The sequence below is a fragment of the Scaptodrosophila lebanonensis genome, unplaced genomic scaffold (assembly GCF_003285725.1).
Source record: "Scaptodrosophila lebanonensis strain 11010-0011.00,11010-0021.00 unplaced genomic scaffold, SlebRS2 tig00000092-arrow-pilon, whole genome shotgun sequence".
Taxonomy (NCBI): Eukaryota; Metazoa; Arthropoda; class Insecta; order Diptera; family Drosophilidae; genus Scaptodrosophila; species Scaptodrosophila lebanonensis.
Genome location: NW_022060566.1, coordinates 1,099,853 through 1,126,103, shown reverse-complemented (window position 1 = coordinate 1,126,103; position 26,251 = coordinate 1,099,853). Strand labels below are relative to the sequence as shown.

At 37.5% G+C, this 26,251-nt stretch overlaps 1 protein-coding gene across 1 annotated transcript; it reads right to left on the bottom strand.

Annotated features, from left to right (window-relative positions):
- Positions 1-91: 91 nt before the first annotated feature.
- On the bottom strand, positions 92-14,923 carry LOC115627229 (probable cationic amino acid transporter). Its single transcript, XM_030522852.1, has 13 exons — positions 14,433-14,923; positions 8,954-9,079; positions 7,368-7,521; positions 7,163-7,294; positions 6,280-6,378; positions 5,934-6,142; positions 5,679-5,850; positions 3,455-3,638; positions 2,801-3,381; positions 2,349-2,514; positions 2,064-2,277; positions 1,892-1,991; positions 92-1,410 (listed from the first exon to the last, which is right to left on the bottom strand). Exons 1-13 carry the CDS (start codon positions 14,466-14,468, stop codon positions 1,151-1,153), a joined length of 2,433 nt encoding a protein of 810 aa, XP_030378712.1. The 5' UTR covers positions 14,469-14,923; the 3' UTR covers positions 92-1,150.
- Positions 14,924-26,251: the final 11,328 nt, after the last annotated feature.

The following is a 26,251-nucleotide window of genomic DNA, read 5'->3' as shown; positions in this document are numbered from 1 at the left end:
TATATATATATATATATATATATATATATATATATATATATATATATGGATATATATACATATACATATATATTTAATGTTTTTTTTTTTTTTTTGTATTCATGCATTTGTGTGTGCAGCTACAGTGGAGCTTCGAGTGGTTGCTATTTCCCAAATCTGTACAATCGTGAGGCTAGCTAACAAATTGGCGTTTTAACTAAGCAGAATGGTAAATAATTAAACATAGATAATTACGAGTAGGCATGTTCCCGTTTCCGAGCTCGATCCCATTATGCGGAATCGAAATTGGTAAATTGTTTCAATTTCAAGACACTATTCCAATTGAAACAGAACAACTCAATCCTTTTCAGATATGGGCACACGTATGTATCAATTCCAATTCCCCACAATTCCAAAATGAAATATCGTAGCAGACTTGAGTAATCGTAAATGAATTGTAACATAGCTAGCTACTTATTGAGTAAGTGCATCGTTTACATACAAAAAAAAACTTAATGCATGTATGTATATATGTCGGAAAACTAATCGGTAGATCAAAGGCGAACTGAAGTTCCACTGTAAGCTGCGTTCAATGCATGTACTATGCATATATACATACATATGTGTGTATGTGTATATATAGGCATATGGCTCTTCCATATACAAACAAATATTTCGTTTAATTTCCATACCGAATATATCCACACATACATGCGCATGTATATATGTAGTATTTGTAAGTATATCTGCTAATATATTCTCACTTAGTATGTCTAATCATATGTACAGGTAGGTAAGTATATATATATTTGTATATGTATGTATGTATGTGTGTATGAGTATTCATCTTCTTGGGATAGGTTTAGGTAAAAAAGCTTGTGTACAGGCATGCTGGTACTTGTGGGTAAGTGGGGGAGCAAGGGCTCTTCAAAACATTACAAATTTTTCACACAGGTCTATTACACACACATTACTCTCTCTCTCTCTCTCTTTGTGTCCCTCTCAATCCCTAATCCTCTGTTTCTGTTCTTTGTTTATCACTCCCAAGCTGCATTTTGGAATAGTATGAATTATAAAAGTACTGTCCAAATATGTATTTGGAAATATTTGATATTAGGTCAACTGAAATATGTATATACTGCTTTTATTTGGAAAGCACATGGCGGCCAGCCTAATCGTCCCACGTCGGAAACTGATTCTCATCCACGAACATACTGAATTGGCCAGTATATTGATGTTCCCTTTGGCCAGTACCGCTCGGGGCGCTTCCGGCGCTCGCATCTTTCGAGCCTGTCGCACCGCGCGTTTTGTCGCCACCAGGTGCTGGTTTCGGAGGCCCTGAGTTTCGGGCGGACTTTGTCGCATTCGCCGCATTTCTTGAGCTGCCTTGTGTGCTCGTAGTCGACGATTTACCATAGTTATACCGTTGTTCTGAAAGTAAATCTGCATTTTAGGTCACAAGGAATCTTTAATTGTCAGAGTAGGTGCCTTTCCTTTTAATTTCCCCTAGAATTTTTAGCTATCCGTAGATCCTAAACATTTTACTAAAATAGTGAAAACGCGTATTTATGGGACAGCATCACAAAAACCCACTTTGAAATTCTAGTCAACTTCTGCTTCATACAAGATTCAAGTAACACGAGTACGAAATATAATTATATACCCTATGTACCAAATGGTATAGAATTTTCCATTATATTTCCCTGAGTGTGATTTGTTTCCTATTCAATACTTCTATCATGCCTTTAGTTATAAACGTTATTGAAATTGTATATGTTTCTTGATCATATAACGGAGCTCTATAGTTGTTCTAGATACTCCTACTGATATAAAGCATAAGGGTAAGTAAATTGCGACTTAAATATTTAAAAAAAAAGTACGAATCATATGGACGAATTGTAGTTTTACTTACTCGATGGCTGCTTGACCTCTTTGCTGGCCCAGACGGGCTCATGCGCTTGGTTTATGTAGGACTGCTGATCCCAAACGGCCTTATCGTCCACGTTTTTGCTCTGAAGAATGAAATGGAATGGCATGAAATACTATAGAATGGAATGGAACAGCTGGATTAAATCGTAACCTACATAGTCCTTTTCCACATGCAGCTCCATATCGTCGCTGGGCTCGAGGCTGCTGTTCGTGATGCCGTAATAGAAGTACATGACAAGACCGAGCGACATCCAGACTGTGAATCTAACTAGGGTCAGTATGCTTAGCTTAAATATTAAATAAATATTAACAGTTATTGCGATAGCCGGAACAAATGGAAGTCCAGGCGTTAGAAACGCGAGTGCATATCTGTGAATGGCAAAGAAGAGATGTCTTTAGACCAGACCGTACAGGGTGCAAAAATATCAATATAGCTTTACCTATTCTGTGGTTGTCTCGATATAATCAATAATATCACAAATATGGCGATAAATAAAATAATATAAATGAATGCGGCGAAGCCACCGGACCAGCCAATGGCCGCAAATAAATCCAAGAAGAATATGAGACCGAACATGATTCCAACAAGTTTCGTGACATACATGCCTGGTTGTGGTTGGTTGGTTGGTTGTTTGTTTGTTTTGAAGAATTTTGTTGATTGGTCGGTGACGATGGCGGTTCGATTCGGGAGGAAACAAAGAAATGAAGAAGCAAAAGAGAATTGCAAATACAATATACAAGAATTTCGAATTTGGACTACAGATCGGAGTATGAAGATCATTATCATTTCACTACATGATGATCAACACACTTCGCAATCCCAACTCGTTCTCTCACTCACTCACTCTCTTTTTCTCTCTCTCTCAGTCTTTCTATAAATTTTACAACATACCACTTTCAGAGGTTGCCTGGCCAGGATTGATCCAGGGAAAGAAGCCGGGACAAAGATAGGCATAGTCGTGTATCTTGCGTGTAATGAAGTTCAAGCCCATGGTGTCGAAAGCTGTCGCTTGACCCGTGGGTCCGGTGGGTGCCCCATGAACGCTGCCATAAAATTTATTCTCTGAGCGATCGGACACTAAAAACTGATCGTCCCGTCCCAAATAGCCCTCGGGACTATCGTCTATGAACGAATCGTCCGAGTCGGACATGCCTCGAGTCACTCGCTTGATGGTCAGCTTGGTCGGCTCGAGCACCTCTGCGGGCGTAGCATGAGGGTCAGTTGCCGTCCCGGGCGCCAGTGGTGTACGCAATTGAGCGGGCAGCAGCTCCACCAACGATGTACTATGGGGTTGATAGCGCAGCACCAGCACGCACGTCGACACCAGCGTATAGGCGAGTAGTGTGCCAATCGACATCATCTCCACAAGAATTTCAAGACGCACGGTGAGGGCCACTAGTGCCGCAGCCAAACCGCTACCAATGGTGGCCAGACCAGGCACATTTGTGCGCTGCCACAGCTGCGAGAGTTGCCTGCAAATTGTTGAGCACATCATTGCCACCATTCCGTCCTAAAGGGATTTTATAACGCGATTTATGAACTCACCTGAAGATCAAGCCGTCCTGGGCCATGGCATAGATGACGCGTGGCATTGGGAACATGGAGCCAAACATAGCTACGGAAAGACCAGCTGTGGCCCCAATCGCCACCACTGCCCGACATTTGGGCGCATTCACGTAAGACCACATTTGCACCAGTGCCGCATCAGAATTTATGTGATCGTAGGGCACTGCAAGATGAAACAACAAAAGTCTCCCCTTTCAGTGCCGAACTACTTTCAAAGTAACACGTTTTTTAGTCCCAATGATGTAAGAAAGACTTAGAAAGTCTCCCATTTCAGTACCCAACTATTTTTAAAAAATCAAATTTTGTATTCTCAATGATGTAAGAAAAGCCCTAGAAAGTCTCCCATTTCAGTACCCAACTATTTTTAAAGTAACACGTTTTGTAGTCCCAATGATGTAAAAAAGTCTTAGAAAGTCTCCCATTTCAGTACCCAACTATTTTTAAAGTAACACGTTTTGTAGTCCCAATGATGTAAAAAAGTCTTAGAAAGTCTCCCATTTCAGTACCCAACTATTTTTAAAGTAACACGTTTTTTAGTCCCAATGATGTAAGAAAGACTTAGAAAGTCTCCCATTTAAGTACCCAACTATTTTTAAAAAATCAAATTTTGTATTCTCAATGATGTAAGAAAAGCCCTAGAAAGTCTCCCATTTCAGTACCCAACTACTTTCAAAGTAACACGTTTTTTAGTCCCAATGATGTAAGAAAGACTTAGAAAGTCTCCCATTTAAGTACCCAACTATTTTTAAACAAAACAAATTTTGTAGTCCCAATGATGTAAGAATGTTGTAGAAAGTCTCCCATTTAAGTACCCAACTATTTTTAAAAAATCAAATTTTGTATTCTCAATGATGTAAGAAAAGCCCTAGAAAGTCTCCCATTTCAGTACCCAACTATTTTTAAAGTAACACGTTTTGTAGTCCCAATGATGTAAAAAAGTCTTAGAAAGTCTCCCATTTCAGTACCCAACTATTTTTAAAGTAACACGTTTTGTAGTCCCAATGATGTAAAAAAGTCTTAGAAAGTCTCCCTTTTAAGTACCCAACTATTTTTAAAGAAACAAATTTTGTAGTTCCAATGATGTAAAAAAGTCTTAGAAAGTCTCCCTTTTAAGTACCCAACTATTTTTAAAGAAACAAATTTTGTAGTTCCAATGATGTAAGAAAGTCTTCCTTTTCAGTACCCAACTATTTTTAAAGTAACACGTTTTGTAGTCCCAATGATGTAAGAAAGACTTAGAAAGTCTCCCTTTTCAGTGCCCATCTATTTTTAAAGTAAACAAATTTTTTAGTCCATAGCAGACTTCCACATATAGTATAAGACATGGTGAAGAATTCATCCACACGTCTACTACGTTTTAATATTCCAGCTGTACAAGCTTGGTGTAAACTTGGCTAGCTTAGAGTAATATTTACAATAGAAAAGAAAGAGTGAAGCCATTAGGCTATCAATGCTGGTGATAAGACACGAAAAGAACACGACTTACAGGTAATTTTAGATTCAGAAAACTCTTACAACTTTTCTAATTACAAACAATTTCCGAACATTTGTGGAAGAAAAAAGCGTGTGATTTTGTTGAAAAAAAAAGCCCTAAAATAATCAGAGGTTGGCAAAGCTATATGCTATTTAGCATAATCACTGATTATTTTAATGAATTTATTATTGTTACTTTTTTCGTCATCCACTACTTTGGTATTTAAATTGACAGTTCTTGGACGTGCTTCGAAAAAATATGCAAGAACATTTTCGGAACGGTCTAAAAATTCTACTCGAATGAGGAAATGTGGTTTCCAATTGTAGTTTGGAAATTTTCACATATTGAACTAATGAGAACAGGTGCGTTTATATTCTAAAACCAAAACGTTCGATGCTTAAAAGATTTTTTAATTATTCCTTATTTAATTAATTGACTTGGATCGTACAAGTATGATGTACGCATCCATTTGATGGCTTTCATCAGCTGGTCCAGGTCGACACTTTATTTCCGCCTGCTGGTCGTAAACCAACAATATGTTTATAATCGGACAGATCTGAAAATCTATTGAACAGGCAGGTAGTGTGCTTGACCTTTAAGCCAGTCGTAGGTCATGGGCTCTGTGCCAAGGACCTTCTGGCTGCCCTATGCGCCACCGTGTGGCATGTGCGTTGGTGTGGAGCTTGTGCGAGTGTGTGTGTGTGTGTGTGTGTGTGCCCTGCTACTCACCGACTAAAGTAAGAACTAGACTGACAGTGACGTAGGCAATCAGCACCACAATGAGGGAGCCAACAATGGCCTTCGGTATGCTCTTCTGTGGATTATGCGCCTCCTCGCCGGTGGTTGCGATAATATCGAAACCAATAAATGCATAGAAACATGTGGCCGCGCCAGAAAATACCTATGGATAGATATAATGGAATAATGGGTTGAGATTCTCGGCTTGGGGGCTGTGGGTGCCATGCCATGCCATTGTATACTTACGCCGCTCCAGCCGTAGGGAAGAAAACCCTGGTGCTCCGACCACGTTTTTGTGTCAATGTAGAAGAGGCCAGCAGCCATCACAAATACCCACACCGCAAGGTTAATGGCATTTAGGGAATGATTAAAAATAACAGATTTACTGGCGCCCATCGCCAATATGCAGGTCATGATGAGCGTTATGCCAAACGCTATGAAGTCGGGTGGTTTGCCTGCAATAAAGTGGAAGGAAGCAAGACCAGTTGATGACAATGTTCTAAAAATATTAATGCGACACTCTCGAAGGCGGGGGCACAATCCCTTTATAATGCAGGGGTGCCGGGGCAGGATACATCTACTTGAAACTCACCAAATATTGTACCGATGGAATCGCTCATCCACCGCGCAATCGCGTTGCCAGTTAACGAATCAAAACTTGAACTTAACGCACAGGCACAGGCACTTGTTCCTGAAACGATCCGAGCAATTCAATAGATGTCATCAATATTAATATATACAGTCTAGCTAGATGAGCTGGAGAATAAAATAAAAGCCCTATTCCGCAAGTTCTCCTGAAGAATCTAACACAACTATGTTGATTGGATAGATGGGTATAGACTAATTTTAAAGCAACCTATAAGACAATGGAGTATTATATTAATTAAAAAATAATAATATAAATACTAATTTAATACACAATGTGGCTTAAATAGACAACAATAAAATGCATTAAATGCTGATTTCAAAATACTTTTTATACCTAGACCAACATTGGAGTTAGGTGCATATTTTTTTTAACGAAATTCCACCTAATTTGTTATTTTAATCAAAGCCTACACTAATTAATGAACTAAAAATTTAATACACAATGTTGTTTATATAGGCAACAAGAAAATGCTTTAAATGCTGATTTACAAATATTTTTTACACCCACTCCCCCCTCGGTAGTAGGTGCACATTTTTTAAACAAAATTTAATTTATTATTGCCTAGTTCCTATTTTAGTCACAGCCTACACTAATTACTGCACTAAAAATGGTGCTTGATTGTGGAAAAAAGTCCTTTGATAGCGAGAACAAAAAATTTGTAAATAAGCTTTTAATATAATTAGTGTCATAAACATTTTATGAGTAATTCGAATAAGTTATTCTCATAATTACAAACCCACGCCTTAAGCACTGGTTTTGTTGATTCTTAAATTCTGAATATTTTAGAAAATGTTGGTTTTTTTTTTTTTGTTAGTTTATTTCTTACCTATTAGATATTCCAATATCATGTTCCAACCAATTATAAAAGCTACAAATTCTCCAACTGCCACATATGAATACATATAGGCCGAGCCGGATGTGTGTGGCACACGAACGCCAAATTCTGCATAGCACGCGCCTGGAATCCGAAACGAACAGATGCACTATAGAGGGCTTATCCTTTGACTGGTGATCGGAGATGGAATGCTTACCTGAGAAAATACTCGCGATCGCGGCTATAATAAAACTTATAATCACACCGGGTCCCGCTATCTTCTGGGCCACCATTCCAGCTACCAGGTACATGCCAGTTCCGCAGCACGAGCCAATGCCCAACGATGTTAGATCGAGCGTGTTGAGACATTTCTGCAAAGGAATTACGTTTTTTGTACAATTAGGAGACAGTCGGAGAATGCCAAATCCCTGATGATATTATTATAAATTGTGTATAAATGACGGCTTGATTGCCCACAACTAGCTGGAAGGACAAAGTTCAGTTTCCGAAAATTGAATTATTTCAAATCGGGTAAGAAAACAAAATTAGAGTATAAAGATAACTGCATTGGTTATACGTTGAAGTTGTTTGTTGTTATTATAAATTATTCTTATTGGTAGCAGAATACTGGTTTGAAAAATAATAAATAAATTTTTGTATAAAAAAGAATCATCATAATTGGGTCACCCAGTCAAAAGTTCTGAGGTAACAAACATAAAGAGAATACAGTCGAATTGAGAACCTCATTTTTTTTCGAAGTCGACTTAAAAATATATACGAGTTTATATCTGAAAAGGCGTACCAAGTAATAAATATATGTACATAATTAATATACTGTTTACATTTCAAATGCCACAACTTCTTTGATCATTCCAAGCAATTCGAAACAATATATTAATCCACGGAGTGGAAATGAAACACAGTTTAAAAAAAGACAAGCATACTTTAAGGGGAAATTTCTGGAACAGATAACCGTCCACTGGAACGAGTGGGAAAATGAGTTTAAGATGGCAGTTGGGAAGCAGTCGGTGGACAATTAACTTTAGAAAAGATTACCTTTTAAATTAAAATGCAAAGTATTCGCAAAATATTTGTGTTTTTTTTTTATTTTTAACTCTTACAGAATTTTTTAAAACTGCAAGTGCTTTTTAAAATCATGCTTTTTGCAATGATGGTAGTGCTGAGATTGGAACCGAGTCATATACTCAGGAACGATCTCACATTGTGGGATTCCTGTCAGGCGCCGAAAAATATTTGTGATTCAAATTGTTCATTCATTTTTCCAATGAAATGCGAATCATCTAAAAACAAATATATACATAATAGATAAAGTGTATGAAAAATAAATGAGGTTGAAAAACATTAATTACTTTTATTGACTGCCAGGCAAATTTGAAATTATGAAGTTCTCAGAAATAGCTGCTTCATAAATATGAAAAAAGTATAGTTGCAATATTTCACATTAAATCGTGCAATAAAATTTATTTAGTGAAGTGCAAAGCTAGACACAAAAAAAGTCACGCCCTACGGAAATAGAACCATCAACAGCTTCTTGTTACAATTCCTTTAATTATTTACAGATAGTGACGTCAAAAGATTAGATAGAAATCGCTTCTTCTATCTATCTATCACCACAGAATTGAAATGAGCTGAGGTTTTTGTATGGGGGAGGGGGTAGGGCGTTTGACTTGATTGGTTTATTTTAACTCATAATCGTAAGTGGTTAATAAATCGATATAGTGGACCGGTTGTGGCTGCGCTTATGACTTTGTATTTATAGATTTGATATGGAATATTGCTTACCGTTAGCTTGGGCTTTGTGGGCTGCGCATTGCCATCCTGCAGCTGCTTGACATCCTTCGTGCGTATGAGCTTTGGCAGCAGAGTTGTCGAGCTGACGCCGTGCGGCAGTGGCACCCTGAACTTGACCTGCAAGCGAAATGGAAATGTATTTTAATTGGGAAACTGTGCGCAACAATACCGGCTCCAGTGTGAATGTGTTCGAGCAAGTGTGTTTCAGCGCCAAATGAACTGAAAGGAGCGATGTTTGCAAATGAAATACGGCCATATTGTGTGGGTGTGTGAATGTGTGTGTGGGTGCGTGGGTGCCTTGGCATCAAGTATTCGCATTCGCATCCGCATCCGCATCCTCAGGCACTGCGTATTGTGCCTCACTCTATCCTATCTGTGGCGTTGTCATAAATTTCACTGTCGCAGCAGGCAGAACTTATTAAAAGTCGAGTGTACTCAACGCCACTTGCCAGCGTTCATTTTTCTTTAAAAAAAAAGAAAAGGAAAAATTCTCAAAAAGGAAAATATCACAAAGCATTTGCTCATCAGGCACATTTTCCTCATTCCTCATCCTCCACACGCAGCTCACTGCACCACTGAGCAATCGATATTTGCAACAAGTTTTGGGCGTACACGTACACACAACCTGCTGCCCAAGAGCCCCCGGGCCGAGGCAGTCAAATGCCAGGCAGAAGCATTGGACCGATGCGGTGCTTGATATCTGAACAATACACGGTTGGGTAGAACGAAGGCGGAGTGAAAGTACTTCAGACGTGCCAGGGAAGAGAAGCACCTTATTTGAAGCGCCTCGCAAAGATCTAATGTTCTACATCGCCACGAATACCAATCCAAAATTTCCTTATATTTGAATTTTGAAATTAAATGTAAAAAATGGACTAATATGTAAAATTCTAAAAGTGCCACCAAATCCATGTTTTCAGATGCCAGAATATATCGTATGTTATATTATAGTTGCCTTATACCATACATATTTTTAATATGTATTTTTGTTAATGCAGTTCTTAAGAGCATTTAATGTTGAGGTTTATTCGTTTCTCAACTAATTTGTTGAATCTCAAAAGCATGCCATTCTGCAAATAAAACCAATAGATACCACAGCAAACTTTTTCATAGTCTACTCGCAAATTATTTGGTCAGATTTGCGCACAAATCCATCGAATTTCTTAAGTTTGTCGCAAATGCAGTGATACTTAAAAAAAAAAAAAAAATAACCCAAGTTAAAAACCTTCTTGGGGATTTAATTTTGAGGCTCTACTTGCAGAATAAGGAAATTATGTCTCCAAATTATTTGAATGTCTGACCATGACTGGGAATTTAGCTCAATCCTTTCTGATTTTGGAAATTATTGAGCGAATCGCAGAGAAGGTTTTTCCGCTTTCCACTATAAGACAGCGAGTTGAATTTTATCATAGAAAGCAGAAATTGTATTTACTTTTCATTTTGAAAAAATAATAAAGACATAGTAATAACAAATAATTTGTCAGTTTAACGAAGAAAATAGCATTAAGGATACGTATGGCTTAGGCATGGTAGGAAATTAAGTCACTTATGACAGCAACCGCTATCAGCTATACCCCAAACCCCCTCCAAGCGCAAAACTATTTAATACATAAGTCTCTAAAGAGTTCTTTGTAGGAAGAGTAATACCATTACTAGAACGCTTTAGCAATTTAAATGTTGAATGCCAATGCCTGTAATACAATCAAGGATTTTATATTGGCTGCATACTTATAAAATATTTAATGAAAGCATCATCAAATCCTAAAAACCCATTTGCTTTGAGTCGCTGTTCAATATAAGAGCAATATGAGAGCAGCAAGTTTGGTGGCATTTGTGGTTCAAAGGAACGCTGTTCCACAAATAGATCTCAGCATCGTTCTGCTGTTCAAAAATAGACTTCTGCACAATACTTGCCAAAGTTTGGACCTTGGTCAACTGTCGTAGATTTGTCATGTGGCCCTCGTTAGCGGCAATGCGCAGGAAGTGTGGCGTGACTGCGAAAGAGCTAGTAAGGCTGTAGTGGGCCACAAGCTGCCTCCGCTAGTACCGGCAACAAATGTGTGGCACACCCACATGCACCCAGAGATACGCCCGAACGCAAACACGCACCCACACACACTTACGCCACCACCAAAAGAGTTGCATGTACGACTACAAGTACATACGGACTTCGAGTGCAACAAGCGTATACGGGTATGTATGTATGTAAGGCTTCGAGCGTGGGACCCAATCTCGGCCAACAAGTTGCATGCGGCGGTGACATTTGTCGTCGTTTAGTCAGTTGACGTTGACGTTGACTTTGTTAAAGAGCTGCGGGGCAGCGGGATAGTGGGGTGACGTGGAAGGAGAAAGCATGCGTCGTAAACGATTCGAAACGACCAGAAAATGGAAAAGATGGCGCGAAAGGTCACAATGCTAACGGACTAACGGGCTAACGGGCTGACTCTGACGCTGTGGCTGAAGCTGTGTCTGACGCTGAGTCTGAGACTGACAGCAGATGAGCATTCGTAAGCGCTTTGAAGAGCAATTCCAAACCTACATGTTAATAGCAAATGGTCAAATCAAATGGGTTTTATTTTTAATTGCCGCTAGTCTCTTCAGCTGGAAATCTCCTTGTTTTATTTTTGAAGAGAGTCGAACATTTGTCTTTTTACTGATTGGCTCAATTTTGTGACTGAAAAATGTCTACATATCCTACTTTTTTCTTTATTTCAATTGAGAGAGATGACATCAATTCGAAAACTTTAATGAACAGAACTATGTTACGCTAACGTTAATGTTGTCTTATGTATTTAGTTGGTGTTGCTGGTTTATAATTGATACCCAACTATAATAGTAACCAGGATGTCTGCTTATCTATTTCGCAGAGTTCCCGCTGTTCACTTATTAGCACAAACAATGAACACAAACCAGTTGTGGATTAGACTAGGATTAGTTAAAGCAAAAATATATTGCAGTTTAGAGTTAACCAAAACGAAATACATTGTCTCCCATAGTTCATTACGTAGACCCAGTATTTATAAATATTTCAAATACTATTGAGCTGAAAGAACTGATTAGATATAGATATATCAAATTTTCTGTGGAATATCCATAACTAGTCTGGTTCCACAAATTGTGAAACGATATAAACGACTGTCTAGCTGAGTTTAAAAGTTTCCTTTGGCATATCTTTAATTGAATTTAAATTTGTTTTGATTATCAGTAATTATTGATTATTGACCATTGATTTGTATTATTCGAGTATTTTTTAACCACGAATTTTCAAATTAAGAAGAAGGCTACCCTTTGCACAATCAGAATGCAGAATCTCACTAAAAATTTGCTTGATAAACGAATTCTCAATTTATAAGCATAATACATTTACTTGTATTGTCTAGTTTATAAACATACGAAACCTATGCTCATGTCCAGAGCACAAAAGCCTACCAGAACAATATAAGTATATTGCAGCCCAATAAAATGTGATGTTTCAATTACTGCTCCTTCCACATTAATAAGATAATAAGCTTCATATTACTGATGTTCCGAAATCGATCAGAAAACCTTTTCGTTTATTAATATTTTAAAGGCAATGATGTTGCGTCATTTGTAGGTCACGAAATAAGCAAACCAGAATACTGCTTTCAAATGGATAATGAGTTTGAAGGGACAGTGCGGCGTTTATTGACAGTTTTCAATAAAAAAGATTGTTAACGAATAATATCGGGTATAATATATAGAAACCTTCCCAACTACATTTTGAATTCACTCTGCACTGCCGCAAATTGTATTTTTTGTCCCATCACTGCACTGAATACTAGCGACTTTTTATTATTGATAAACCACTCGTAAGTGGTTTATTTGTTTTCACAAAGGAATTGAAAACTACTGGAGTGCATAAAATATTTACATATACATACATATGCAGTCAGTCTTGCGCCTAATGGTATGCAACTGTTATGGGCAAGCGACCAATTGGGCGTATGAGCAATGCTGACCACAAGCAATGAAAACATTTACAGCACTTGAATTACCGAGAACTATACCTTTGCTATTAAAGTAACCCAGTTCTGGCATTCTACATGTTCCTCTACTCCACCTAGCGTGCTGTGGACCAAGCAATAGACCGACTGACTGACTAACTAACTGACTAACTGACTGCATTGTTGTTCCTTTGTTTGCTAGTCAGCCTATATAGAATAACTTAACAAATTGTATTTGTTGGACTGTTTAGGTGCTTTGGGGACTCTGTGTGGACTGTAAAGGGCCAGCCAAAGCATTGCTGTTTGCTGCAAAAGGCGAAATCAGCAGCATTAAAGATAACGTACATACACCCACACACGCACACCCTCACACACACACACACACACACACATGCTTCCTGCTAACCAACCACCATGTTCGCTTTCTCCCTGAACCTGAATACAGCTCGCCCCCTTCCACCACCCAACGCCCAACGCCAAACGCCCACCATCCAACATTCCCCATTTCCCACCACAAGCTCAAGCACAAGCATCACCCATTTTTACCCACAAAGTTTTTGTTTTTACGCTTCGGTATAGCTCGTATTTTGTTAAGCGCGTTCGTTCCTGTCCTTCTCTCGTTGTCGGTGCTGTTATGTTATTGTTGTTGTTGTTTGTGGTGGTGTTGCTGTTGCTGTTTCTGTTATTGTTGCTTTTGTGTGTGGTTGTTGTTCTTACTGCTGCCGTTGCTGTTGCTGTTGCTATTTTTCGCGCTTTGTTGCTGTGGCGCTTGCCACGTCTATAGGGCTCCCAGCTTACTTAGCCACTGTCTGCGACTGTATGGGTTTTGTGCTGTGCGTGTGTCTGTATGCGTGAATACATGTATATGTATGTATATGTATGTTGTGTGTGTGTTTGTAGTGCTGCAAACGCCTCTGCCAAATGGATTTGCATAAGTTCACATACATGTGGATATGTAAATATGTATGTGTCTCTGTGTGTGTGTGTGTGTGTGTGTGTGTCGGTGCTGGCATTTGTCGATGTATGTTTGTGTGTGTGTTGCGTCGGCGTTGAGTATTAAAGCGAGCTGTGCTCATAATGACCTTTTACACAGCCAGGCATTATAGCCAAGTCGCTTGGGCAATGCTTGCATTTGTACAATGGACATTAAAACATTCCTTCACAAACAAACACACACACACTCACACACACACCCACACACACACGCAATCTACGAGCCCGCTATATAGACTATGTATATGTATATAGTTGTATGACCGGCTTTATAGAGCACAATTTATTACATTGTCCTCACAAATGTCTATTTACAGTTAGGCACAACCTCAGCTCAACTCAACTCAACTCAACTCAACTCATTCCTATTCGCATATCTAAGAAATATATTCATCAACATCAGCATTAACTACAAGGTTGTGTTTAGTGGAGTGTGTCCATGACTGAGTGCGTATGTGTGCGTATGTGTGTGTGTTTGTGTGAGTGTGCAGTAGAAGTTGTTTTTACTTTACCTTTTCCAGTACCAACAAAAGATCCGATGGTTTCATTTTAAATCACTAGAAATAGGCACAGGCACACAAAAACAAAAAAAATTAAACACTTCAACAATCGAACCGAAAGTCGAAAACACTTTTCAATAGCAATCTACAAAATATTCCACGCAAAATGTTGTCTATTATTAATTTTGCGTTATCTGTTTATTGTTGCTATTGCTATTGTTGCTATTGTTATTGCTGTCGCTTCTGCTGCTGCTGCTGCTGCTGTTGCTGTTGCTGCTGACACTTAACAATTTGTAATGCTGATGACTTCCTTCTGCTTCAACTTAAGCCCAAATGTGCGTGAGTGAGGATGCGTGGGTGTTAATGGCGGCGCAGACTTGTTGTTGTTGTTGCTGTTGTTGTTATTATTGCTGTTACTGTTGCTGTTACTGTTGCTTTATATTTTACATTGATTTTTGTCTGCAACGTCATTCTATATTCAACAGTTTTTTGAGGCTAGCACAGTTCGGTTTTTTTTTTTCGTTTTTTTCTTTTGTTTTTTGGTTTTTCCTTTCTTGGCTCTCTTTTTGGCTACGTTGCGGCCTTGCCTTTATGCTTCTGTCTCTGTGTGTATTTATGTGTGTGTGTGTGTGTGTGTGTGTGTGTATGTATGTATGTGTGTGTGTGTGTGTTTGTGTGTGTGTGCGCGTGTTTAAAGCATTTGGCTTCTTTTGCAATGTTAAACAATTGATAATGTACACATTTCACATTCACTTTTACTTTCACTTTTTGCTGCTCTGCTGGCTGGGTGCCTCGCAATGGCTATCGTGGAGCTTCTGCTTCTACTTCTGCCTCCGCCTCTGCCTTTGCCGCTGTCCCGCTCACGCTACCACACACGTCACGCGCATTAGAAAAGGAAGAAGCGCTGCTGCTTCTGCTGCTGCTTCACGGCTGCTTCGCTGCCTCCGTGCCAGAGCGCCACTGTCACTTTCTCTACTTTATACCACCTTTTGGCCACTTGCCTTTGCCTTTGCCTTTAGCCGTGGCTGTTGCCGTTGCCGTTGTCGTTGCCTTTGGTGTTGGCCTTTTGGTGTTTTAATGTGTGTGTGTGTTTGTGTGTGTGTGTGTGTTTAGTTGTTGTTATTGTCGTTGTTGTCTATGGCGTTTTGGGGCTTTGGATCTCACGTGGCCCCCACACACTCGCGCGCGCACACACACACATACCACATCATACCACACTCCACAATCGACAATTCATGCACCACACCACACCACACCACTACAAACACTTTGCAACTTTGTATTCAATTTATTTTGCCTTCAAAAAACCGTCGTTGCCCAAAAACCGTAAAGGCAGCATACAAAATTGTTTTAAAAAAATTGAACAAAAATTAAGCACTTTCACCGAGTCGGAGGAAAAGGAATCGAACGTTGCCAGTGGAGCGTGCGCGACGACGTGCGCTTAACGATGATGGCTTCTGATTCAGATTCAGTTTCAATTTGGCGAGCAGCGACAGCTTCGCTTCAGTATTCAGTAATGAATGGTTGCAATTTTTCCGTGTGTATAACTTTTTTCTTTTTTTTACGTTTTTTTTTTTTTGGGAGCAAAAGTGCTTTTTACTCCTCTTCTGCTGCGCTGCTGCTGCTACTGTAGCTGCTTCTTCTTCTGCTTTTGGCGTTTCAACTCAAAAAGCACGAAAAAGCTTTCAGCGCCCTTACAGCTTCAGTAACGGGAAACCTACATACATACATACATACACACACACACACACACATACTTACGTGAGAGGCCGCCATGCGTGAGAGAGCGGGCGAGCTCAATTGCTGAGCGAAGTTTGGTGCATGTCCTTCTCAAGAGCCGCTTACTTCATACATAAAAGTACATATGAAATGCGATTCTTAAAAATAAATAAATAAAAATTGTTGCCAGGATAAAGTAACCTGTCAATGCCATGAGATATGCTGCAGGGCGTTTGAAAATTGCAGACCTCGGTGCAATAGGAGTTAGATTTTTAATGGATTCTGTTGAACAGCTGCTCCCAAAAACTCCAAGCATAAATCAGTTTCCTTATTTGTAGTAAGGAATTCAACCCGAAGACTGATCTACATTTCATTATCAGAATGTCCACTTAACTAGTTTGGTTCCAACAAATAAAACATTTTCAACTAGACATTAAAAACTAAAACTATCAAACAGATAATACAAAATTACATTTTAAAATCAAGAATTTGGAAGTGCAACTTGGTTGATAGATTTATGTATAAATCCTGAATATTTGAAAGCAAAAACGTGCTAGATGAGTCGTGCAATTCCAATAAATGACTGAAAATTACAAATATAATATATTTCGCTATTTCATTTGCATAAATAATTTAAAAATAGTTTGCGAAAAAACAACAGTTGGCTGCACAAAGTTTTTATTTGTAGCAGTTTTTTTTTTTTGGGTTAATGCAGCTTGTTACAGATACTCCATTAAATTTTAATTATGAGCGATTTCTTTACGAGTTCTATTCTGCACTTTTATAATTCTATGTGTGCACTTTTCATAATCATCCAACAACGAATCAATTACAAATCTGTTTAAGTTCCTGGAATTTAAGTCCATTTTATACATAATTTTTACAGTTGTTGTTAGAAAACAACAACATTACATTGCCATGGATTTAAATTTGTAGTAGTTTTTTTTTGCCAAGCAGCTTCTTACAGATGCTCATCAACTTGTAATTTTAAGCGTTTTTTTCGTAATTATCCATCAATGAATTAATAACAACAAATCAGTTTTTGTTTAAAAAAAAGAACAACAGTTGCCTTCACAAGATTTTAATTTGTTGCAGTTTGTTTTGTTTTTAAGCAGCTTGTTACAGATACTACATGAAATTCCGTTGTTTGTTATTTCCTTAGAAATTTATTATATGTATTTTTTTTCAAATTATCCGTCAACAAACGTATCAATTACAAATCGGCATCAGTTCCTGGATTATATCAAAATCTACTTTGAACATCATTATTACAGTTTTTGTTCGAAAAAAAAAAAAACAACAGTTACCTGCATAAGATTTTAATTTGTAGCAGTTCTTTTAAGACCAGCTTTTTGCAGCTACTCCATTAATTTGTTATATTTAGCGATTTTTTTTTATAAATTCTAGTATACTCGTATGTGTGCACTTTTCAAAATCATCCATCAACGAATTAATAACAAATCTGAATCAGTTCCTGGAATTTCAAGCATATTTAAGTCTATTTTAAACATAATTATTGTAGTTGTTGGCGGGTGGCAACGCCAACACCCGCACACGAGTTGTCCAGCAATAGTGCCCGACAGCCGTAGGGCGGCAAGAGTAAGAGCAACAACAGCAACAATAACAACACCAACACCAACAAACCCAATAACCCACACACAACATGCGCTTTAGTATCTATAACAGAGCACCATTTGCCAGCAAGCATGACAAACGCACACACACCCACACCCACACAAACACACACACACACACACACAACCACACACACACATACGCAGACAGATAGACAGAGACACACTCACATAGGCACACATGTCGGGCTGGAGCGGCGAAAAACTTACAGCAACGCTCGAAAGTAGGCAACAGAATGTGAAAATCACGTTTATTGGCAGCGCGCAGACGCGCGAGCGAGAACTTTCGCTGCCCGCTCCACCGTGCTCAACTTTTGCCATCAACTCTCCCACGAATACGCACACTTTCGCTTTCTCAATGGTTTTTTGTTTAACACCCTTAGGGCTCTGTCGCAAACACACACCCACATGCACACCACCTATGACATACTACTTGTATACTAAGTATATGTACGAGTATGTACATATGCATATATTACGTGTGCATATGTATATTCATGGCAGTTGTTGGGCTCTAAAATGAAGTGGGCACCCGGTTTGTTTGTGGTAGGGCTCGGGGAGCTTTTGAGTTTTTATTTTTGCACACCTGTTATCACATGTTGATTTTATGGCAGGTGTGCTCCACTCACTCGAACTGTTGGTGCTTCGTACTGTTCGCACAGCTTTGTTGTCATGGCACACTCAATCAGTAATTGGATGTGTTTCAAAAGCGAAAAAATGGAATTTCATTTTCAATATAGCTATTACCTGAGATTATTTCAAACTAGTCGATTATTTAATTTTATTCAAGCACTCATACTACAATCTATTATTGAAACGACTCAAAACAACTTAAATCAAGATCAATTTTCAAAATTTTATGTTAAAATGGATAACTGATGTGTGAGACTTGATACTATCGGACTATAATAAAAATTTTTCCTGCGAGGGAAGTGGATGATGCAGAGAAAACTTAACCTTTCCCGGACCTAGAAACCAAGTTCCAAGATCCGTTCGTTCATACAGACAGACGGGGACGTCAGGAAAGACTTGTGTATCATGCCTCCTACGGGCACGCCTTCTTTTCTGAGCACACTGATTGCAAATGGCAACATTTTCGTATAAATAAGACTGAGTTGCAACATGTCTTATGAACCTGTTCGACTCCTACGTTGCGTTACGGCAGTTGTCATCTTATTGTATTTAATAAAATCTTTTTGAAGTGATAGTCTGGTCACATATTAGTACTAGTCAGCCCGTCTGTCTGAATGAACGGCTGGATATCGGAAACAGCTGAGCAAACAGTTCACCAAACTTGGTATGTAAACTCTCCTAGTCCCTAGATAATACACGCTTTTTTTTACTCCCCCCATAGAATTTTATCAATTTTGTCCACAATTCATAAGCTACATAAACTTAACGTTGCATACATAATACACGTATATTTCTGTACTTTTGCCTAAACAATATAAGTTTTGTCTGAGCTTTAAAGTGTTTAATAGCCATGCCATTCTATATGCGAAATTTCAGATCGAATACGTAACCGAACTATGTAAAGCTTTATTTAACTCAACCATTTGATCAAAATCAGTTTAAATCTAAAAAAAAAGGTAAATTCATTTATAAAAATTTCAAATACATTCGCTTTTCAAATTTAAGAGATTTTTTTTCTAGCCTTCTTTCAGTAAGCAATTCCATTTCGGTATGTCATTGAAAACAAATATATATTATTAGCTCCTTTTCATGAACAGAATTATTGATTATTTAATTTTGCTTCCTTTTCTCTCTCTCTTAAGTCCAAAACTATTCTTCCAATTATCCCAAAATTGTTGCAAATACCATCTGCTTACTGTAGTAGCTATATAAAATGACTAATGTATTAACAATCTGACTTGATCAGAGAATTAATCATTTTAATTACGGATTCTCTGGACCAATAGTCTCCAATATTAGGGCCTGAAGATACCATCTTATGAATAAAAAGAAAGTTTTTGGGAATATTTTAAAAAATAATAAAAACGTTTTCTATTCTCAAAATGGATTGGCAGGTAAAGTCAAAGTTTGCAAATAAAGCAGTTCCTTTTTCCACGGAATTCTATGTGAGCAATTCATCAGAAAAGACAGACTAAGATCGTAATTCGTTTTTATTTTAAAGATTGCAAACAACAACAAAATAAAAGGAGTGAACAAATATTTCGTCGTAACCGCTTTTGTAGAGTGGGGGCAGTTCAATTCGGAAATGGGCCAAAATGAAATTTATATCACAGTGAACGAATATATATATCACTTTTCGATAGACTTACTATATATTTAAGTCGTCGTAGTGCTACTTTTTTGGCACAGATGTACAAACTGCTGACCAAATAAGGTGAATTCTGTGTTATGATATTGAAAGGCAACTACTCATAATACAATCAAGATCAACCGTCTTTTTTTTGGCATTAAAGTTTTTTGGAAAAGTAATGTGACAAATCTTAGAACGATTTAAGCAGTTGGATTTTTCTAGTTTTTAAAGCGATATCTAACGATTTCTAAAAACATATTTATTATGCCTTTCTTCAGTTTAGGAAACCTTCGTAATGGATATGTCGTTATAATTTCCAAGTTGTATTTCTGGCATGTTTTGTTAGTTCGTTATGGTTTTTTTTTTACACAAATATAATCAATATTCAATACAAGTATTATATACGAGTATAGTGAAATCAATCTCCCGTGGGAGGACACATACGTTTCTAGTTGAATTGCCACCCGAGATGTCCACCTCGAAGCAATAAGAATATTTTGCGAATTTTAATGCCGACGTTTTGTCAGACAATGCAAGAAAAGAAGAAGCCACTGCGTAGTTAGATGTCTTTCAAGCAGAGTAAATGGGGAAGCTTTTCGTTGAATTGATTACGTGTAATACTTTGCCTGATATAACTATTTATCTTAACCTTGGCCTTTATGATAGGTCCAGAAATAGAATAGAATATCCTTAGCAAAATCCTTAGCTAAACTTGTCAACTTGGAGAGACAATTTCGCTTTAATGGCGTCCTTCTCTTTCTTTCAAATTTCTGCTGTTTACAATGTTACGAGTACGTCTTTAAAAATACAAATCTTTTACCCCATAAGCAAAGCGAACTGTTTTGAAATGGGCGGAAAACTGTCTGTGGCTTTACAAATAATATTTCTGATGAAATTTCTGAGATGCCTATTCACATTAGCCTTTATTTTGACTTTTTAAATTGCAGGCCGATTTCGCGCATTTTAATTCTTATTCTATAATAAGTACAATAATGCACTATGATTTCTTAACTCAATGTACAATGAAGATTAAGTTCGCTGGCACTCTGGATGTAACAAGAAAGATTGTTACAGTCAAGCATGCCAGACAGAGAAATACCCTGTACACCAAAATTCTTATATTATACATTCTATTCTAAGTATATTGAAATTCCTTCGCTAAAAACTTATCGATTTGGACCAAATTTTTAATGCAGCATTACACATACGTATGTTAGTTATTTTAGACTTCTGTTGCTTCGAAATGGCGAAAATGAAATAAATTAAAATAAACTGCTTAGAGACTAAAAGAAGAAGAATCTTCGAACCAAGTTTGGTGAATGTGCGGTCAGACAGACGAACAGATGGACGAACATATAGTACATATAAAATTGTCTTGTCATGCTGATTAAGAAAATATATACGAGTATGTTTATACTGATACTTTATAATCAGAGTTGCACACACCTAATACACCCTTTTACGCTTCGAGTGTAGGCCATAACAACAATAAATAGGTCTTTCAAATTAATGAATTCGCACAACGAATAAAATCACAACTTTGGAAAAGCTTGTTAAAGCCCGGTGATGTAATTTAAGTCTCTTAACAACCCAAGTGTTGTCATTAAATGTCCGTGGCATAATTAATATTTAATTTTATAGACTTGCTAATAAAATAATGATTAATACCAGGAATATGTGCCTTACGGAAAGAATCATGAAGATCATAAATGCTTGTTTCATGGTCTGCTGGAAAATTGTTTAGTATTACAATTCTAAACAATGATTCTGTTCGTAAGGCATACTTGTATATTGCTGTTATTAATCATTATCTTATAGTATATTAGGCAGTATATTCGCAGATTCCCAAAAGCCCCAGAGCTAAACAAAAAAATGATAATTTTCATTCATTTTATTTGAATAAATATTAGTTAAAAAGGAAAATATGTTGTTTAACGTTTTAATGAATTGCGATTCGGCAGAGCAAGCATTAAGATACTTTCTAGAGAGGAATGGGAGGGGGGATTGGAAGCATCTCAACTGCTGTACCTTTGCACACTCCCCGTTGCATGACGAGGCGCAGAGTTGAATAAACCCGAGGCATGTGGAAACTGAACGCTTTATGTTGCCACAAAGGCAACGGCAACGGCGACGGCGACGGCAGCACAGCGACAACAGATCTCGCGGAGGATCGATGGGCAACAATGTTGCACATGCTGAGGTGGAGAGGTGATGCGGTAATGGTGGTGGTGGCAACAAGGGGAGCTGTGCGAGATGCGCCGGAAGGCATTAGCCATGAAAAGTCAGCGAGAAAAGAGGCAGATCGTATAAATGTAACGCTCGTAATCTCGCGACAGTAGAGTCCCATAGATACACAACAACAAGCCAGATATGCACATATGTGCATATTTATTTGAGTGTGTGTGTGTGTGTGTGTGTATATAGCCGAGTGTAGAATTCTCCCTACGATTGTTAATATGCCGTTTTAAAAATAGCAGCAACTATAAATCTTATTTCTGTGTGCCATCATCATCACCATCGTGATCGTGTACGGATCGTACAACCAACGTTCGCTTAACGTTCGCCTGGTAGTCGTAGATGCAGGCATCTCGCTCACACCTTGTGCCAACAAATGGAGGAGGTCTTGCCTTTCACTCGAGCGAGCGACTCGAAAACATTTTCGAGAACCATGTAAATTGCTCTACCCCGCAAAATCTACCACATGCACTCGCACACATATGCTTTGATTTGGATATGGTTGTGTGCATGTGTGCATGTGTGTGTGTGTGTAGTGTGTAGTGTGTGTCGATGCTACTGAAAAGCAGATATCGAAACTAATGTTACTTAAGTTGCTGGGGAGGAAAATCTTACAAGTGACGAAGAAAACAGCAGACAGCAGCCGTCGGGGGCAGCGACTGACATACTCATATGTACATACATACAAACATACAGACATACAGACATACATACATATGTACAACGGCAACGACGACGACTACAGCAACAACAACAACATCAACAACAACAACATCAACAACAATAACAACAACTACAGCAACTACAACAACGAAGCGTAAGAATTGTTAACGAGTAAAAATCAAGAAATTTTAGTTCTAAAAATAACTCCTGTACTCATTTTGTTTCAAAACAGAAAACAGAAAAAAAATAACAAGATACTCGTACAACCGAAATGAACGAACGCTTGAGGGGCCAAAGACAATAGCTATAAAGCACAAAGATACTAAGATATTGCTATACTCAGTGCATATACAAATTGCAAGCAGATACACAAATATCTACAGACATATGTACAAGTATATGTAGATACATATCTACATACGTACATATATACGTTCGTAGCTTAGTATATCTTTAGTATTCCTAATACTTAGATAGATTCTTAACCATATTCTAGTTTACTTGCCTATATTGCTGATTTGTAGAAATTTCAAATTGAGCGTCAACTGAATACCAGCAATTCTTACAAGTATATATGCTACATTCTCATTTATTATAGTTATCTTTCCTACATATGTATGTACATTGGTTAGCAGTCTAAATAAGCTTGAAACTATATTAAAATGTGGAATATAAATTAAAAGTTGACTGGCTTCGTAAAACGGTTCCATGTATGACCCTCTAGTAATCTACGTTTGTTTCCATAAAGGACTAACTACAATTTCTCAGTCCCTCATAATCAAGTGAATAGTTAGTTGTCAGGACGAAGATTCTGGCAATTGAGGAAATCCACTTTTGCAGAAGACTTTGATCCAACTAAAATCGTATTATTCAAAACTACTTGTATTTACTAGTATATTTCAATTCTTAATACACAAAATGATAAACCAATCATATTACTAAGATGTTACAAACCTAGACTCCAATTGTTTCTAATATTTAAAAAACATTTTCATGTAAAGTCTCAATTTCATCTATTAATTAAACTATTATTATTTATTACTATTTATTAAACATTAGTTACATTTATGTACGAGGAAATGGAATTGGCTGACTTTTTAAAGCATCAACATCCATCAAAACTTGATTTCCATTGTATAGATCTCTGCCTAGAGTCCAGCAAATAAAGCACCATTTTATTCTTTATATAAAGCTTAATAAATCTGTGCTTGCAACTGAACTATAGAACGTTATGCTATGGAAATAAATGACCAAAAATTGCGCCTATTCTGAGCATTGGCTACGAAGGTACTACTCCGATTTGTCTAATCATAGAATAATGTATGTAACAGAGTCTTGACCGCATTGGTAATTTATTGAGCAGAAGATAACCCCAGAGTTTTGTTGTACACTATCGTAACTACGCCGTCACGGCGAACATCCCATATATGTACATGTATTTGTATATGTATGTATGTATGTAATGTATGTATAAACACAAACATACATACATACGTACGTACGTACGTACAAATGTAAGTGAATCGGTTTTGTTTTGTTTTTAGTTGAATATCTTAGAATGAAGGAAAGGCATTAACATCGCGCTCCAGAAACGGTATAAAAACACACACAAAAACAACAACAGAACAGAACAGAACAGAACGAAAAAATGAAAGATCGGCCACCAGAAATCGTAAAGCGAACCACATACGATACAGAGATATGTATGTATGTACATATGTACATGCATACGTACGTATGTACATATGTACATTTTATTTTGGATTACAAATAGAATACGATCGTTTGGCAGTCAGTCATTCTATATTTGTGTGCGTATGCATATGTCTACAATTCTGTATGTGTGTGTGTGTGTGTGTGTGTGTGTGTGTGTGTGTGCATTGCTGTATGTATGTATGTATGTACTAGAATTTAAAAATACCGGTGGGGCTGTGAGTGTAAATGCTCGAATCGAATTGAACGTTTTCGAAATGACTTGACTGCAGAAAATGTTCGATGCACGTCGCTTAACGCTGAGAAGTAAATAATACATTACTTACTCGTTTCGAGCGATAATCAAACTAGGGCTACTACAACAACAACAACAACAACAACAACGACGACGACGACAAGCTGCAAAATACATACAGAATATTTTAACCGCGACTTGCGCTCTGGTATTGGCATAAATAGGCAAAGTAATTGACTAGGGGTCAAAGGGTATAGCAACAAAGGTCAAATATCGGACCCTGCGAAAACGAGAAACAGCACAAACGCCATCAACACACTATATACTCACACACACACACACACACACACACACAACACAACCACTTATACATACATATGTACATACATACAAGTATGTTCATATGTTTGTATATAAATCGTTGTTTATGGGTCGTAGCATATTTGTATCGTCGCACCTGGACGGCTATGATTAACGTGTAAGTGGAGCAAAAATACAGACATACAAGTACATATGTACACGAGTATGTGTGTAGGTGTATATGTAAATGCACCGTAATTTGCTAGTCGCACTACATACATACTATGCTCGTATACACTTATAATGGCGACTCGCTCGTATGCCTTACTATATACTTACATTCACATATGTATGTATGTATGTTTGTAGACATCGTATAGGTCGTTAAGGTTCACAGTCCTGGCCTCTTGGAAAAGCTAATCGTCGTTAGTTATTTAAAATTTAAACTGAGTTTTCATGTATTAGCTACAAAATTACCGAAATTACCGTGAAGTTAGTTAAACGGTCAACCATTTACAACTTAATGGAAAAATGAAAAGCAACAAAAAAAAAAATACCCAAGCAATTTTGAACTGTTGTACGAATTCATTTATCAATAGTTTGTTAACATCCTATACTTGGTTTTGCAATGGAAATACAAGTATGTGAACATACTATATACGAGACATACTTTAAATTAGCAACCACATTGAACACAAAAACCTAATAAAGTTCAGATACAAATCTCTACTTAAATAATAAAATTTTCTATGAGAATTTGAATTTCTAGTCTGCAAGTATGTCACAAAAATCATTCAAATGTGCATAAAAATACATAGGTAATGAGCACTTAAGTTTAATTGTCTAGTCGATAATTAAATAGAAGTAATACGAAATATGTACATATATACATTTTTTATGTAATTGCTCTAGATAAAATTCTAAAACAAACTTAACAGAATTCGAAATCCTTAACAATGATCAAATAAAATACGCTTACGAATCAATTGCTTGAATGCTATTTAAAACAAATGGATTTCCATGAATATGCGTAACGTGGGGCATTTCTCGAACAAGAAGAATCAGGTGT

Coding starts and splice junctions, on each gene's coding strand:
- LOC115627229 (XM_030522852.1), bottom strand. CDS start 14,468: ATGAAACCATCGGATCTTTTGTTGGTACTGGAAAAG. Junction 7,295..7,367: donor GATCGCGAGTATTTTCTCAG/GTAAGCATTCCA, acceptor TTCGGATTCCAG/GCGCGTGCTATGCAGAATTT. Junction 6,143..6,279: donor TTCCATCGGTACAATATTTG/GTGAGTTTCAAG, acceptor ACTTTATTGCAG/GCAAACCACCCGACTTCATA.